General features: G+C 40.6%; 1 protein-coding gene across 1 annotated transcript; it reads right to left on the bottom strand.

Moving 5' to 3' along the window:
• Positions 1-13,531: 13,531 nt before the first annotated feature.
• bloc1s5 (biogenesis of lysosomal organelles complex-1, subunit 5, muted) lies at positions 13,532-17,137 on the bottom strand. The gene is made up of 5 exons (XM_080514705.1): positions 16,882-17,137; positions 15,890-15,972; positions 14,985-15,114; positions 14,809-14,867; positions 13,532-14,659 (listed from the first exon to the last, which is right to left on the bottom strand). Exons 1-5 carry the CDS (start codon positions 16,898-16,900, stop codon positions 14,486-14,488), a joined length of 465 nt encoding a protein of 154 aa, XP_080370831.1. The 5' UTR covers positions 16,901-17,137; the 3' UTR covers positions 13,532-14,485.
• Positions 17,138-17,877: the final 740 nt, after the last annotated feature.

Below are 17,877 nucleotides of genomic sequence, written 5' to 3'. Positions count from 1 at the left end.
CACACGAAGGCTTGTGATGTGTAGGAGACAATCCCATGACAACCTGGACAGGTCACCTGTCCTTTATAGTACAAACATAGAATCACACACTGCCATTTACATCTATGTGCAATGTGAGTGTGTGAACAAAGGACCCTCCTGTATGTTTTCAGATTTTAGGATTAAACCAATACAGCCTGAGAAAACATGGAAGAACATGCAAATGCCATTCAGATCTTAAGAAAAGTCTTTAGGTCGGTTTTATTTCAACTTTTTTTTTTTACATTTATGAAGTCTGTGGGGACCACACCGGCAAGATTTATAAATTAGCATACTGTCCTTCATAAACACTATCCATCTTATATTTGGATTGACTTTTTAACACTGCCAAGTGAGGCAGTGAAAAACTGGAATACTAAAGACGCTATTTCTGCCCTATATCTAATTCTGTCATGCAAACATATGGGAATTACCTTGCTGGACACTAAGTCCTTCTATAGAAATGCTTTCAACACCATCTTCCCACAGCCCAACGTCGTGCAATCCAAAGCCAGAAGCGTTTCCATTAGTAGCACAGAAACTCATGGCCATATCATATCCGGGACACAGGATGTGACCAGCAGAGAGGAGCCAATGTAATTTGCAGACAGCTTACTGAAACCACGGCTGCACGCACCTGTGCTGGAAAAAAACATTTGGGAAAGGGGCTCTCCCACATGATTTGGAACGCTAAAAAACATTAAAGGGATGGCGATCGGAAAACACCTTGTCTCTACACGTGGGTGGCTAAAAAGAGAAGGGGGAGAGGAAGTGAGGGAGTGTCAAAGAGAAGCAAAAGAGAAAGCAGAAGAATGAAGGGCATAAAAAGTGAAGGACAGACACAAAGGAAAGTAATAATTTTAAATGAATGGAAAGGAAGACAGGGGTGTGGTGGGAGAATAGACGGATAAAGGAACAGGAGGTAGGAGGAATGATGTGAGATGGTTATGGTGGTTGTGGATCTCCATGACAACGCTCTCTCTCTCTCTCTCTCTCTCTCTCTCTCTCTCTCTCTCTCTCTCTCTCTCTCTCTCTCTCTCTCTCCCAAGTGCTTTTACACTCTACCGCTCTCTGCTGGATCCAAGCAGATGACTAAAGTCATGCCAGGTATCTCCAAAATGAAATGACCATTATTTTCCACATGCTTTGTTCTTACAAGATGAACTACTTTCTCTCTGCTGGACGGTCGATGCAGTCGTTCCAGATTAACTTCATATTGACAGGTGTGACTTTCCGAAGGTTTTATCTTTTTCTTTCCCTCCCAGCCATTAGAAATAATGTGCAGGGTATGTATTTACATACCTCCAAGTATGAGGGAGATTTTCAATACCAGTAAATACCAACTATTAACACATATTCAAATTTAATTCAAAGAACATTATTCACTGCTATCTTAATCACGTTTCATCCCCACGATACAAGATTTGTTGTATTGAACAGTGTTAGAATTAACACATTCTAAATTAACGTGATAATTTATGATGCGTTACTTTATAATGTAACGTTTCGCAGTATTATGCGACTTACCGACATAAAATTAATGGACTAGTTGCAATTTCTTTTGTCATTGAGTTAAACGATTGAAGGCCTGCTGTCTCTCTTTGTTGGTTTGAGCGTTTATAGCCTGAATCTTGGCAATGTATTTGCATCTCTGAAATAAAAACCAAATTCATAAGATGATTTCTAAGATCATGTAAGTGGTTGATCACAGTTGTTTTGCCGTTGCCACCTCGTTCCGTCACTTATTCATGAAGACATTTCATTTAAAGACAGGTGGGAAGTTCTTTGATTGCTGACATTTGGTAACAGAGAGCTTGCAGTTCACATTATTATTTGTGTGATGATCGATTAGCTGAAAATATAGCACACTTTCATATTTTAAGTAACTCATAGTTATTTGTTCGAGCCACTAATACAGTCATTTCACTTGTTCTTACAGAAGTAATAACAAACTTTTTATTTCTACACATTTTAATGACTTGGCATTGAGAATTGTTTGATTGTTGTTACGGTGTGAATATGAGGATAAACCAATCACACAGAAGGACAAGTTATGTAAAACTTGGAAAAAAACATGCAGAGAATGAATGAGGATTCTGGTACAGATTGGGTTGTAAGGAGCTTTTCAGAAACAGATAGACAGTTGAAGCTGTACGGCATTTATGATGGCAATGTGAATGTAAACCGACAAATTGAAAAAAAAAAAGGCTTTGTTCTCAGGGGAGCTCTTTAGTGCGCTTTATCCACCAGAAGTGTAGTCAGTACTATATTAAACATATATTATATGATAATATATAAAACTAATGTGGTGAACATGTTAAATTCTATACAAATTATGGTATAGCTATCTATGTATAGATAACTTTTCTGCATGTTCAAAAGGAAAACGACCTTTGCTATCACTATTAGACATCTGTTTTCACAATTCTTTTATTTCTGTGGTCCACACCAAATAATGTGATCCATGCCTGTACTGATTGCATTATATGTCATTCATTTTCCTTGTGTCATAAATGAAAGAGCTTACCGAGCACTGCGCAGCGTTGAATATTTATATCTGTCACCTGAGGTGAGACATCACAGGTGGTGACAGGACCCACCTGGACCTGGAGGCCGCCTCTTGGTTCAGAGCCGTCTTTGTAAAGAGCCCAGCTTCCTGCTGGTAAAACCATCAGGACGTGCTGACCAGAATGTGAGGGGAGCCGTGATGGGGCAAAGAGGGAGAGGAAGACTCGCGGGTGAAGAATCCGAGTGAGAAGAGTAGAAAAAGATGACCTGGATTTCGGGTATGTCCCCGTGCTTCCAGATTCAATCCATCAGATACGCCCCATGGGTTATTTTCAAAACTTGACATTTTTCATGCTTTTAGTTTTGGGGAGTTTTAGTGTTTCACTTTTGGCAATATCTAATGATAAATGATCCACAAATTAGTGGCATAAATAAGGACAGAGTCCGCCTTGACGCTCACACACTCTACTGAAGTGTCCTTGAGCAAGACTTTAAATCTCTACCGGCTCATGTGTGTTCCTTTGTAGCCGGGCCCAACCTCTGAAACAGCAAATTGGATTTCCTTATGAGGATCAGTCAAGGATGACTTACTATTTGTGTCTAAGAAAAGAAAATGCGAGATTGGTCTTACATGCGCCTTGCATCCAAATATCATTGGCAACCTACAAATCAAGCGGCTGCCACGAGGGCTTGGAGTTACAGGGAAAGTAGAGCTCCAAAGTGATATTTCAGCAGACAGTATTTCATTTGAGGCGGGCCATAAATGTCATCAATATCCAATCAGGTTACACTTTGCCCGAGCAAAGGCTGTATATAAAGACTGTCTGTGGTTTTTATTCTTTTTGGACGTGCTGCAAGACACTTTAGGAGCGCCCCAGTACCGGCCTTCATTGCATCAAGGTTTGTTTTTATTTTTCTCCACTTTGAAAAATAAAAAAAAAAGAGAGAGATGCTGTCACCCTCTTACTGGTACTCTTGCCTGCTCTCATGGAAAATGTAAAAGGGGCCCAGCCTTGTTGAGGTCAGGCTGACATTGCCAGCGAGAGGTGGCCAAGTCACAAAACAGATGTTTACTGTTTTTCTAAGGATGATTTGTTCTCTGCTCAATACTGACTCGGGTCCAAGCATAACCCAGGTCATTTTAACACAGTGCTCTGTGTGACCACAAGGATCACAATGCACAGAAAGAGTGATAATGTTTCATTGTACGCACGGTTAATCCCTGTGTGCTTTGAGAAAGTTTATGATTTGGACAGGTGACTGGATTGGTCCATAATTCAAGCAGGTGTGCTATAAAATGATCGGATGTTCTCACACGTCAGAAAGTTGTGTGTGCGCTCTGCTGGATGTGTCATCCTGAGTAAGCTGTCGGTATGAATCATTGACTGTATGTACAGGCCGAAGTATGAATGAGTTTGAGGAAGCCTTTGTGTGTCTGTGCGTGTGTGTGTGTGTGTGTGTCAGTATGTCCTGCACATCAGAGTGTCTGCAGACGCAGCCATGGACCCGGGTAAGGTCTCTCCACAGAAGCCATTAAGCAGTGCGTCTGTTGGAATAATGTGTTTGACTTGGCTGTGGGGAGGCAGCAGGTGCTGGGAGGACCGGTTTGGAGCCGCTGCTCCCTGACTGCTTTGATCCTCAGGCCAGGGACCAGTCTTCCTTCTCTGAGACTTCTCTTTCCATCTCTTCTTTATCTTTCCTCCTTCTGTGAGTCGTGTTTGTTTCTCTGTCCTCCATTTGACATGCTGTTGTCATTGCTGATGATACTTGTTCCTTCTTTGTCTTTTTTTTTTTTTTTTTTTACATTATCTGTGGCTCTACTGTTTGCGTCTGCTTTTCATTTTCAAATCTCTATCCTTTTTTGTGTTTTCGAGTACCCGTGATTCCGTCTTTTTCTCCACGTTCTTCCTGGTAAAGAGCTCAGTTGTACTCCAGTCACACAGCTGCTAGGCATCAATGACACAACTCAGTGGAGAGCAAGTAGGGAAAGTTTAAATGTGTGCATTCACTGGCTCGTTATTTTAGGTTTGAAGGTTGCTAACAGTTGCAAATGTTGTATTCATGAGACATAATGAAAAAGGTGTAAAACTGTAAATGTCCTGTCTTGTCGCTTCAATAAATGTATTACCAGCAGGTTTAGCTTACCTTGAAATCTCTTCACCGACAAGCAGATTTTTGTGGCTGTGTGGCAACTTTTGGCTAAGACAGTATTAAAAAATGTACAGAGGGTTGAGGAGATTTAACTTAAATGCCGTATGAGGTAGGAAACCAAAGTGAAATCTGCTTCTGACAAAAATACGCAAACATCACAATGCCATGTAGATCATTTCCAGGACATATCAGAAAAGTTTATGCTACTATCTTAGGGAACTTTATTGGCATGGAGTGACCAAAAAAACAGTACATTTGAATGGATAAAATACCAGAATTTTGAAACATAATTCTGTTTTTGTTTTTATAGATTTGACATTCCGATGTTAGAATCTTAAAGTAAATGGTACAATCATGGAAACCTGCATTTACATTACAGCTTTTCACAAGTTCTAGTAGGAGTGCAGTGCAGATGAAGATCACAAGATGTAACAACAAGAAGATCTGAGTGTAGGCCCGCATGAAATTGCAATAAGGGACGACTATCAAACTACACAGGACTAGAGATTTTCAAATTACCCTTAATGAGGAGTTCAGGGCAACAGCAAACCTCAAGTAGACAAGCTAAGTAAGAATCTTCATTCACAGATATTATTCATGTAACGTGCATACAAAATAGCCTGATCAAGGCCACCTGGTGTACCGAAAAGAAAAAAAAAATTGAACTTGCATCAGCACTTCAAAAGTAGCCCCACTCCACAGAAAATCTGTGGATCTGGCAACCCCATTGCTAACTGTTGCCCTTTGCTTCAAGCTGTTTAGCTCAGGGAATGGGGTGCCAAATAAACCTTGAAATAGTTTTGTCGATATATCTGCTATGCATCTTTTAAACTAAGGTTGAAGCAGGAGGCCGAATTTGTAAAGCAACACACCATCCCTTTAGCATAGCGCCTGCTCTTTGAAATGAAAAGGCTTGTTTTTCACAGCCAAAGTTTCCACGACTTACAGTATATGTTCCTCCTGATTCCTCCACCTGGGGTCTCGGAGGGCGCTGGTGGGAAATCTGGCTAAACGGGCATATTTGCTGAAAGAAAGACTTGCACCTAACAAGTTCTTGACTCCGTGTGCTTAACATGGGCATGCAGCAGATGAGTCACAGTTGTAGATGCAAGAGCCCTCCCTCCATCTTTGTCTGTTTCTCCTGGACTCAAGGTAAAGTCATTATACTTGAAACGAAGAAGCAGCAGCAGCCAAAGCGGTAGCCCACTTGGGTTCAGAGAAACAGGAGAGGGGAAACCATGAAAAGTAAAGCCCAGGGCTGTCCGGGGCCCTGAAAGAGACTTGCCTATACTGAAGGAGCCCACTCCCATGCATTCCTCTGCCAAAAGCCCGAGCCTCCCTGGAGAAGGCTGTGGATGAGAGGCTGAACTCACATTCAGGTGGGGGGGCCCATGGGCTGCTGGTCCACACACACACACACACACACACACACACACACACACACACACACACACACACACACACACACACACACACACACACACGCGCGCGCGCGCACGCAAGCGCACACGCGCACGCACGCACACGTGCACGCACACACGCACCTTGTTCCTCACTCCCCTATCTCTCTCATTGTTCTGTCAGTCAGGATGGTTTTTTAGCAGTGATCCACAGCAGGGGGAACTCTGTTTCCTGAATGGGGGAATGCACATGGAGCCTTGTAAAGCACAACTGATTGATTTATGGGGTTTCAGGGGTTGTGGTAAGTGGGATATTAGATGCTCCTTGGAGAACTCATTGTGAGATCATTGAGTGAGAGCAACGAGTTTGATCTGAGAACAACAAAAAAGAAAATCCCTGCTTCTATAAATCTGTGTTTCCTCGAACTGACAGTGAGACAAAACATTTGTAAAGGACATTTCTTTCATATGTAAATTCTCTCTGTTGAGGTCTATTTTTCCAATAAACGTGACTTAATCCCCTGAACCTCAATAGAAATAGTTTTATAAAAAATGTTTAAAAAAAATAAAGAAAATTAACAATTTGTGTCTTATTTTTCTTCATTTTTTTTTACTTTGAATAAAACACATTTGTTCTCGACACACATGAAAGCATCAAAAATTGTTTTTGATTATATGAAAAATCTGGATAAATCCCATGAATACACAAAGAGAATATACAAACATACTTTTTTTTCAATTTGTAGTGTTTGGGATTTCAGATGACATTGAACAGAAACTGGGGACATCTTGAAAGTCTCAAAGAGACTATCAAAGAGCTAATATGGACACGCACGCACGCACGCACGCACGCACGCACGCACGCACGCACACTTACAGATGCAGATACACTTACAGTTACTAGCATGGATATAGATTATAAAAAAAAGTAAAACATTTGGAGTATATCTACACATTCAGTGGGAAACATGGAAACTCAACACAGAAAGGCCACGGGTCAGATCTGAAACCTGCGTTCTTCTTCCTATGAGGTGACAGTGCTAACGACCTCCTCGACCAGCTGCTGCTGGAAAATCTATGAGAAAAAAAAAAAAAAAGATTTCTTGTGATGTATTTCCACTTCTCTCTGCAGAGTTATGGTGACACTACATTTGCGATCGTCAGTCACAAACCGTGGCCGAGACGTTGAAATCATGTGGACACCACATGTCTGATCTTTTCCTCGTGAATGGTGTCTGATTTCACAGGCCCTTAAAACCTTTTACAGCTATATCAGATTTGTTTTATTGCACTTCCAACAATCCTGGATATGAAAATTACTAAGGAAACGGCCTGTGGGTATGGCTTAGGTTCACTCAAAGTCCTGATCGTGAAACGCAAACTGAACACAAGCAACCTAAATGGAAACTTTGAGTGTTTTATTTTTGAATTTTTAACCATTAAAAAAAAAAAAATCTTTGACTGCAACATCTCTGTTAGTTCAATCACTGCGGAGGACTACACCCACTGCACCAAAGCCTTGAATCATCTTTTATATTGCCTACCTCTCTGTTCCATGACTAACTCCTTAAATCAATAACCAGACAATGAGGTATAAATAACCAATCAAAGGGACTCTGAGAAAACGTTTTTCTCTTGACCGATGAATGATGTTTGACTCAAACCCCTCGATTTAGCAAAGTCCAAACAGGAATGTTTTGAGAGAGAAGGTCATAAATCTCGGTTTGAATGAGCTTGCAGCAAGGTCACTGATGGAGTCAGGTAAATTGACTGACACAGTATATTTGTAGGTCAGACTAACCCATTCTCCACCGCGAAAGCAGCAGACGAAATGCTTTCTATAAAAAGCTAACAGCGTATGTTAATCCACACAATGAGTCAACATAACGTAATCCTCCAAAAACAATAATTTCCATAAGGTAACCAACAAACTGCCATTTCTTTTAGCTTTACTGAAAGCAGTTGTATAACTTTGATCCGTTATGCATATTGGTGTTTATAGTGTATTTCTTTTCATTGAGCTGCTTCTGTATTTACATTAATAATAATAATAATAATAATAATAATAATAATAATAATAATAATAATAATAATAATAATAATAATAATAATGAAGTGCCAACGCATTAACCTAACGCTTGTTCACAGGTCAGATATTATCATTATTTTTGCTGAAAAGGTTTTGCATCAACAGCAAAGGAGTGATAACTTTAGGAAAATACCTACCTAGTACAGAAAACAAGGAAAACCAAAGTCAGTGAGAGTGGCTGGTTGGCAGCAAGGTCAGACATTCCTCAGGAGTTCTGGAATCTAGACGACAACAAGCTTTCTACTTCTGGTAGCGGCCGGATGATGACAACTCAACCACTCTGGCTATTGTTTGGCTTGTGATTGACTGAGGAAGGTGTTTGTTGTTGCTGGACTCTTATCTGTGTTTCTTGGACCTGGCGGGAGCGCAGAGCTGCTGTATTAGCAAGCTGTCTGATGAAACTGAACAGATGCAAAACATCATGTGCAGCCCAGCTAATTAGAGCGACTGTAAGCTGTAAAGATGGCCGCGCGGTGGAGAGTACGTGTTTGTGAAAAAGAAAGACATCAGGTCTGAGGCGGCAGCCAAGAATGAAGTCAAGAAAGCTGTCAGTGCTCACTGCGCAGGATGAAAACTGACATGTAACAGTGTCAGACTTCGCCAGGGAACAAATCAGAGATTGCTTACAGGGGGAGTCCAACGTTTTTGCTAAAAAGTGGTACATTTAATTTCTGTCCTTTTTATCCCACTGATTGCTTTTATATGCCACCCAGAGCTCATTTTCTAAAGCTGCCAGGGTTTGAGATTATCCAGCATGCTTTGCAGACTTCCCTCAGAGAAATATCAATTTCATGGAACAGTTTTGGGAGCGCTCTCTCTCCCTCCCTCTCTCTCTCTCTCTCTCTCTCTCTCTCTCTCTCTCTCTCTCTCTTTTATTTAGCGATTCACTGGGTGACGTTTGCTTATGCCAAAGAATTCATATTACCACCTGCATTACCATACGCCCAGGACCCATCCCCGACTCCCTGGAGTGCTGTTATGTTAGATTATTAACTTGGAAGTGCAGTGCTTTTGTTCACTGGCATTTTCATTTTGTACCCTTCAGCAATTGAGTAACGGGGGCACATCACATAGCACAAAAGAAAGAAAATGAGCATGCGGAGGCTGAAAGTTCTCATAAGCTGACAGGAAGGCAAGGGTGCGATCCCTCCTCCGTCCCCATTATTCCAACACAAAATGCTGAAACTGTGTTCATGCTAGACCTGCTTTTTCTCATCAGTCAAGTGACCTGGGAGGCAGAGAGGTAAATGTTTGGTGGTGCCAAGTTTCCCGTGAAGCTCTTAGAAAGTGTTACAGTCCACTGAGGTCATGTCCTTCAATGTGTATACATTTCTTCAAGAACCTTCAATCTCCTCTGATTTATTCATTTTTTTGAAGAATAAACACAAGGTAAAACGACACTCATCGTGCACACAAACCTTTGTGTCAACACAAGAGCCACAAATTGAAGTAGATACAAATGATTCTGTTCATAAAACTCCACGGGCCGACCAAACTATGACGGCAGTGGGGTGTTTCACAGTCAGGGGGTTTGCATGTTCTCCCTGTCCCAGCTTCTAGTTGAAGTGTATAAGTTGACAAAGGTCTTTTGGATCCGTGAGTCAAAGAACAAGTGAGTCTCGCAAAGTGCCAGGAGGGCTGTGTAGTGATGTGGCGGTGAGCGCTCTCCTCCCACTGAGAGAATAAACAAAAAACATGCAGTTCAGGCAGATTGCTAACTAAATTGCCCAAAGCTGTGACAGTGAGTGTGAGTGGTTGTCTGTCTCTCTCTGTTGGTCCTGTGACGGACTGGCGACTCAATCGGGGTTATACCCTGCCTTCACTAATCGTCAGCTGGGACCATAAATTGAACGAAGTGGTGTAGAAGATGAGGGGCTAGGACTCGCTTATCAAATACAAAACTGAAAGCGAGTATAACAGGCAAATAGAAGTTTTGCAGAATAATCGAAAGTTGAAAGTTTTGTGGTATAAACTTTGCTTGCTCAGTGTAAGTGTAGTGTAATCTGCACTTTGCTTTGTTTTTGTTTTTTTTAAAGTACAATAAATAACCATGACTCTTATGAGTTCACATAAAAAGTAAACCATTGAAAAGCCATTTGGGGAATTCTTCTGCTCCGATTCAAACTGAGCACTTGTCATTCAGCATATTTTACATCCCTGCAATTCATTTCATTGTGTTCCAGCAGATGTGGAAAGCCTCCGTATCAGATTGCATTGACCAACACACCCGTTATCTCGGTTCCTTGTCCGACTGGAGCTCCAGCTGGGTGCTGCTGTTTCCTTGACCATTTTTATTGGCACAGCCACCAGCATCTCCATGGCAAGAGATCACTGCATGCCCTGCAAAACAGGAAGCGCATGCTGCGTTCAGATACAGGCAGGAGACAAAAAAACAAAAAAAACAAGCCAACAACAGACCATAGACACGAGGCAGCAGACCGAGGGGGACGATAACATGATATTTCAGCCGGCGCCTGCATATGGCATCATTTTACTGAACTCAATGTTCTTATCTGCGAGACAAAATGCTACTCTGAGACATGTTCAACCTGAGAAAAAGAAGAAGTTTTGATGTCTTAATGTTCGTAACAAATCTTACCGACGTTTAAATGACCTCTGCTAAGGCTTAATTTTGCTTCAGTGTTTCGTGTTTGTTACTACAACACCACTATTTTTTAACAGTAATGAGCATGAAGTTAGTTCAAGCAAATTACTTTTTTTTTTTTTACGTATATGTAATATGACGGATATGTGTCTGACTATTGGCATCATCAATCACGTCATAGCTATAAATACACAGTTGACTTTTTTACAAGACTTGCTGTTGTCGGCAAGTCTTTATTTCAGCAGTTTTTTTTTGTTCAAGAAATACTAACATCTAGATTACAGAGTGTCGTTCCTGAACAAACTAATATACTTCAGCTGAAGTTAAGATGTCAATATTTACTTGTTTACAACATTTCATTGTTGTTCATATTTTGTAAAAAAAAAAAACGCACATTGAATTAAACATGAACACTTTCATCATGGAATTGTACGACTTTGCACTGAAATGGAAGAAAACACTTGGAATTAATCAGAAATGTGTAATTAAGGATTGTTATGTGTTTTAACTGATCAGTCACTGTTGAAATGAACTTGGACTGAATTAAAATTAGTTTGACATCAATGCACATTATTAAGACATCAAAAGTAGGTAAGAGTTACTTCATGTAACAATTGTACCAACAGGTACTGTAACTAAGTACATCTTCTCAGGACTTTGTACAGCTCTGGTCAGGACACTGATTACTTGTGGAAACAAAATACTCAATTTACAATGAGCTGAGATTTCTAACTGTACCTTCTTGTTAGTCTGTATTGAATAGAAATCTGAGATGCCAATATTTTGTGTTTCTTCTATCTCTCTTATTATGCAGCAATGTGACGCTGATTCAAATCCCAGACTGCTTAATCTCTCCATCCTGTCTCAGCCTTGTAATGAAGAAGGATGTATTTTGGATATGAACCAGCAACACACACACACACACACACACCCACACACACAACTGAAGTGCTTGTGTGTTGAATGCTTTCTTACTAGTAATTCTGAAAGTGCCTGACAAACACATCAGTTCACATCATTATGCACAGTTTTGCTGACTGTAATCTATTTTTAAATCTGACATTAGGCAACAATGTCAAATATCAAAACAGATCCAAAAGTACTCAAGCACAACAAGTATTTCCCATGAGCCCATTGCTCCAACTCAATGAACAGCTCACACTGCTATGATTTCAACAAACTCCGTTTTCATTTCTTTCCAGCAAACCCCCCCCCAGCAAAATAAGCGAAGGCAGATGAAAAGCTGCCTTGCTCGCAGAGGCTGGCTGTGTTTCCATATTGTCATTCCTCGTACGTTAATGACGGGCTGTCGCCAAGCCGGAGAGCCGCAGTCACCAAGGCAGAGGAAGGCACGCACGCAAACAAAAGACGTGCACAGCAGGGCGGCCCGGTGCTCGCTCAAACATCTGCCGGCTTGTCCGTGCCCTCTGCGATCTCTGATGACATGCCAAGTGGCGTGTCCCGCTCTGACAGCAGACCGCCACACAGGCAACAGACAGAGCGGCCAGAGGGGCCTTGCATGCGAACACCAGGGTTGGGGGGGGGGGGGGCAGTCACAAGTCACTGCTCGAATGGAAAGAAGTTGCAGCTTCTGTGGAAAAGGAATACAGCAGTTAGTTCACCTCCGCTGCACTGCCACATGTTGAATACCCTGCAAAGGGAATCCCTTTTCTTTTTTCTTTTTTCCCCTTCTGTTGATGTTTAAGGTGGACACTACGGTCCATCCAGAAAGAATTCACAGAGCTTCCCTATTTTGACATTCGATTGTGTTACAGCCTCATTGACACGTTTCAAACATCGTGATCGGAGTTTATTTGTTTTAAATTTAGTTGACTGGACATGATCTGGAAAGGTTCATGCTGTCTATATAAGATCCTACAGTTGACAAAGCAAAAGCCAAACACGAAGTCAAAGGAATCGTCTTTTGACCTGCGAGAAGGGATTAGCTCCAGGCACAAATCCGTGGAAATGGAACAGAAAAAAAAAAAAGAAGTGTGCTGCTTTGAAGACCCCAATGAGCACAAAAGTCGACATCATTCACAAATGGACCAAGTTCAGAACTATCAGAACTTTTCCGAGGGCTGGCGGATTGTCTAACCTGAGCAATCAGGGACTGTATGGTAAAGAAGCCAGATGGAAGCTGCTCTTTACTAAAAAGCACACGGCGCAGCTTTAAATCTATTTGTTGCTGTGTGTCGTTTAATTCTATTTGTTGCTGTGTTTGAAGCACCTGTGTGTCGTTCCAGAGCGCAGCGGTGAACTCCTGAATCGTGCTGGTCTTCTTTTGTAGCTGGCCAGCGGAGGTGTAGTGGTCTGTTTGTAGTCCAGGTTAGGTCTGATGGCATATGGAGACCAAGGATCTGAAGGTTTGGACATTCTGTAGTTGTTCACTATACCTACAGGGTGAAGCTAAGCCCAGTTAAAAGACATTTTATTTTCTCCAAAAAGATTCTGCTGGGTTACAAGTTGACCATGTGAAAGTGTCTGATTTGATCTGATCTGTTGGTCCAGCGAGAGTTGAACCGGTCGATGTCCATAGTCAGTTGGAATTTGTCCGTTTTGGGAAAAAGAATCTGCTAATGTGTCCAAGTCTTCCAAGAGATTGTTAAATATAGACTCTGTTCTCTGCCAGAAATGTGCCCAGTGTGTCGCTGTCCACATATAAAACTACCACTGTCCAAGAGAAACTTAAGACAATTTATTTAAAATGGCATACGTGCTTAACATAGACTGCAGAGGCTTTTATTGTTGAAGCCAACACTGATATTTTATTTTTGAAGTCCATGTTACAACCGTAGGTTAATGAGCTGTTTGACCAACAAAGTGGGCAGTTACATTGTATATCCAGACACTGAAGGGGTTCAACAGACAAGGCAGGTTAACTACTGAAAACTTACATGACAAGGACGTTAATTTCACTAGAAAGCACAACTGCAATGTCTTTGTTTCTGTATAAACTGCTTTTACAGTCTTTAGATATGTGACTCGTTAAAATTAGTGGGAAAAAAAATCTAAACATCTGCTGCTTAACATTCAATTGCTTTCTGCAAAAAAAAAACCTTTCAAATGAAAGTCGGTTTATTTGAAGTTAAAGCCAGAAAGTCAAATGTCCCAAACAATGGAGAGCCGGTGAGGGACGATTGATTACCTTTGAGAAGGTTTCTGCTTGTGCTTGTTTCTACAACGTCTGAGCTGAGCTTTCAACAGGCCTGCTCAGAACAGATTTTTCGAACCTTTAACGACGTTGCTCTCAGTGCTTGAAAAACCTCACCTTGGTGCCAAACTTGAGGATCCTGTCAGCATGACGTTAATTTATCATCACAACCCGGCAGGCAGACGTCCATTAAAAACCTCGACATGTTTAAAACTTCACAGCCAAGTAACAATCAAACGATTTACCTGTTTGAAAACGACATATTCCAGACCTTTTGAAATGCTGTGTATATTCCACTGGCTGAAGACAGAAAATGGCGAGTCGTGACGACTTGTGAAAAATGCAGAACTGTTAATCACACTTTTACTGTTGTGATTTGGAAACTGCTCAGTGTTGTTGGGAGCAAAAGGTGCGAAGCTCTGCTGCTCCTGACCACATTTCAAATGCACAGAGCAAGGCCAACATCTTTGTTATGCACACTCAAAACAGGCATTTACATCTGGAACAAATAGCTTCTGCTGGACTAAGTCACAACATCATCATCATCATCATCCTCCTCATCATATGGATGAAAACTTCTCCAGGTCCTTCTTCTTTTCACCGTACTCGGCGCTCAGTCGACCTACAGCCTTGGCGTGCTCCTCATCCACCTCTTCCTTCAACCTCTGCTGCTCCTTCAGAAACTCTCCCCACTCTTCTTTCAGCTGCTCCATGTTCGTCTGCACCTGGGTGCTCTGGAAGGATACACCGAGACGAGAACGCCACGTAAGATGAGAGCACTGGATTTTGTTATTCTAACAATAATAATAATGAGCCATCTCTTATTTGGTGTGTCGAAACAGGGACGCTCAGGGCCATACAGGAGAGCCCATCTGCTCTTTACCTGCTGAGCCTCTAGCTCCCTCTGCTGGACTCTCTGTGCCATATGATTAGCAGCCTCCACTATAAGACAAACACAATCGAAATAAAGTAAAATGTATTCAAATACAACATATATATATATATAATGTTCATCTGAAATGAACATGTAAGAGTATCAATCTATTTACGGTGACTTACATCTTTTAAGAACACTTGACAGCTGCTGGTTAATGGTGTCCAAATCCACGGGTAGCATTTGCTCCTTGGTTTCCAGCACCATTTTATTGACGTTGTCCAGCAGTCGGCCCTCTCTGTGCCCACGTTTCTCCTGAGCAGCAGCAGAGAAAGCGTCCATTTGCATACAGTGTCATGGGACTTGAATGTTTGGCTTTCAAATCTTAGTTTTATGATCATGCATATATGGCACATTTATAATCGGATTAAATGTATGAGATGTGTTGAAATTTACAGCAGCCAAACAACATTTAGTCTTTAGTTTTCATCACAAGTGGTAAGTCATTATATAATTCAAGAAGACAACTGGAATAAAAATAAAATGAAATAATGATGTCACTCAGAAGTTAAGGCGCTGATCAAGAACTACAACATATTTGGATTATGTCTCACTTGGCACAGCAGATGGAACAATTAAAGAAAAGAAAGGGATAATAATGAAATGAAAAGGGGGAAAAAAGCTTCACATTTAATAGTAAGGAGCCTCATTGTAATCTGGTGTGTTACCACAGAAAAAAAAACCATGAACAAATTTTTTTTTGGTTGATGGTTCTTTCTCACATGTCAGACCAAAATCTCCAACAGGTTTTTAAACTTTACTGGTGGGAGTTTTACTATGACAGACACCACATATGCTTTATATAATTTTCATCCTCATCCAGTGTCCCCTTGTACCCCAGGGTGGGCGGATGCAAATGTGTGTTTTAATAAGATTAATCATGGTTGTACCTTCCATTTTTTGGGGTTTATTTTGCTCTCACTGTTAAACTTTATTGTCCTCATGACATGATGCAAGTGTGTCAATGAAAAGTCTGTGTGGGTCTGTGTCCGTGTGGGACTCGGAGATCATCGCAATGACATTCAAATACCTCAAACTCTTTCACAAAGTAGCGGATCTCTGCATTGACGACTGGTCGGTGGTCCAGAAGTCGGGACTGGATATCACCTACATCTGAAAAATCAAGATACCGGTAACTCATAATCAAGATGGTCAGGAATGCAAAAGAAATACGATCACTTCTATAACAAAACTTGAATATTGATGTTTTTTACCCTCTTACGTGCTTGTAGGAGAGACTATACAGAGATGTAACACTTTCATTTTCTTGAATTGAGTTTAAATGAACGCTCACTTTAGTCCTTTTTATTAACTGCTCTTTACCCTTTACTACTCTACTCTTTAATAAAGAGCTCTTGACAGTAGTAGCACCCAGGGAGCAGGGAGCAAAACTGTGGATTTCAGTGTTTTTAACATAAATGTCTTATCATAACTACTTAGGGCGAGTTGAAGAAAGTCAGAATTATTAGTCGCTGCTGTAAATGGTAAATTGATTTAACTTATATAGCACTTTAGTTCCAAAGCTCATTACATCATGAATTACATTCACTTAAATGCACAGACCAATGGTGGCTGAATCAAGTTAAAACATTAAACCAGTGGGAATCTGGCCCTTCAGGACCAATCGAGTCTACTTCACGAAAAATGAAGTCTGTGTTTGTTGTTAATACAGTGATCAGTCAATAATGTTTTTCTATATAATACAATTGTTGGCAATTCTACATATCTGGTTCGGTTTAGTTCAACTGATGATCAATTTAAACACATTACATAAAGAATTCCATTAGATTGGACCACAATGTATATTTTATGGATACATTTGATTAAATGGTATTTTGTGTTGTTCCATTCGCACTTACTATTTAATATCAGACAATCTTGTGATATATTTTGAACTAGTTTCCTTAAAAATTCTAAAAATGGAGTCTCTCATTCATAATAACATCATACGCACATGAGCATCAGCGAACGATGCCATAAGCACATACATATTAAATATAGTCTGCCGTGGACGGCACATACCTTTCGCAATCTTATCCATGATTTAAACCTTTGCAGGAATCTTTTCAGAGGTTGGATTAAAGATGTTTTCTTTCTCTGGAGCTTCAAGGAAGATAAATCGTCCGTTTGCTAAGCTAACAGTCGGCTAAACGAGAGAGATGGAGAGATGCGCAAGTTGCCAACAGAATAGGGTCATAACGAAGCCTAATCAATATTGACAACAGCGATAATACGAATAAATAAAGTGCGACAAGTCTCTTAAATGCTTCCAGTCAGGTGACTGTTAAGTATGTTTTCAACTACTTCCGGGTGGACTGAACCAAAAGGCTGAGCGGGAGAGGGGTGTCCGGTTCAGGTAAGTGAGCTTTCTATTTTTTATTAAGGGTTGGAGTTTATTAAAACATCGGTATAAATTAATTCCTCTTTAGGCAGCCTTTTCTAATCTGAAGTGTATACATTCCTGTAAGCCTGCGAGTGAGAATGTCTCGTGTGTTTGGTTTGTCAGGACGACGGTAGATGTCAGTGTTGGTCTGTAGTTGAACAACGTGCGACATCGTTCTTCACGTCGGTAAGGCGCTAAACTTTCTCGGATTAATTTTTTTGGGAGAGTAATGTGCCTTTATTTGATCTTTATTGTGTCTTTAATTCGTCCTTCAACTGTTTAAAATAATAATAATAAAAAAAATAAAATATATAAAATATCCACTATTCCTTAAATTTCACGTTTTTTTTATTGTACCAATCTGCCAGCACAACCAAATAGCAAACATCAACATTTCAACATTTTGAAAGTGATGTGAATAATAATACTGATTATTCATAAAGACTGTACATGTACAAACACAGGTCAAAAATAATCACACCATTTCCTTTTTTTTTTTAAATGCTGGAAATTTGTATTTTGAACATTTGAGCAGGATTGCTAAAATCACAAGCACTATGGAAACATATTAGACTCCATATGAAAGTCTATTAGGGTAAACTGTTCATGGCAAAAGTGCGACAAATGTGTACATT

The sequence above is a fragment of the Blennius ocellaris genome (genome assembly GCF_963422515.1).
Source record: "Blennius ocellaris genome assembly, chromosome: 19".
In the NCBI taxonomy this organism is placed as follows: Eukaryota; Metazoa; Chordata; class Actinopteri; order Blenniiformes; family Blenniidae; genus Blennius; species Blennius ocellaris.
This window is presented reverse-complemented; position numbering and strand designations above follow the sequence as displayed.

Bases quoted from the DNA above. Each gene is read 5' to 3' on its own strand.
- bloc1s5 (XM_080514705.1), bottom strand. The intron at 15,115-15,889 runs GTATTTGAATGT...GCTGCTGCTCAG, and splicing joins ACTTTGTGAAAGAGTTTGAG to GAGAAACGTGGGCACAGAGA. The intron at 14,660-14,808 runs GTAAAGAGCAGA...GTATCCTTCCAG, and splicing joins GGGAGCTAGAGGCTCAGCAG to AGCACCCAGGTGCAGACGAA.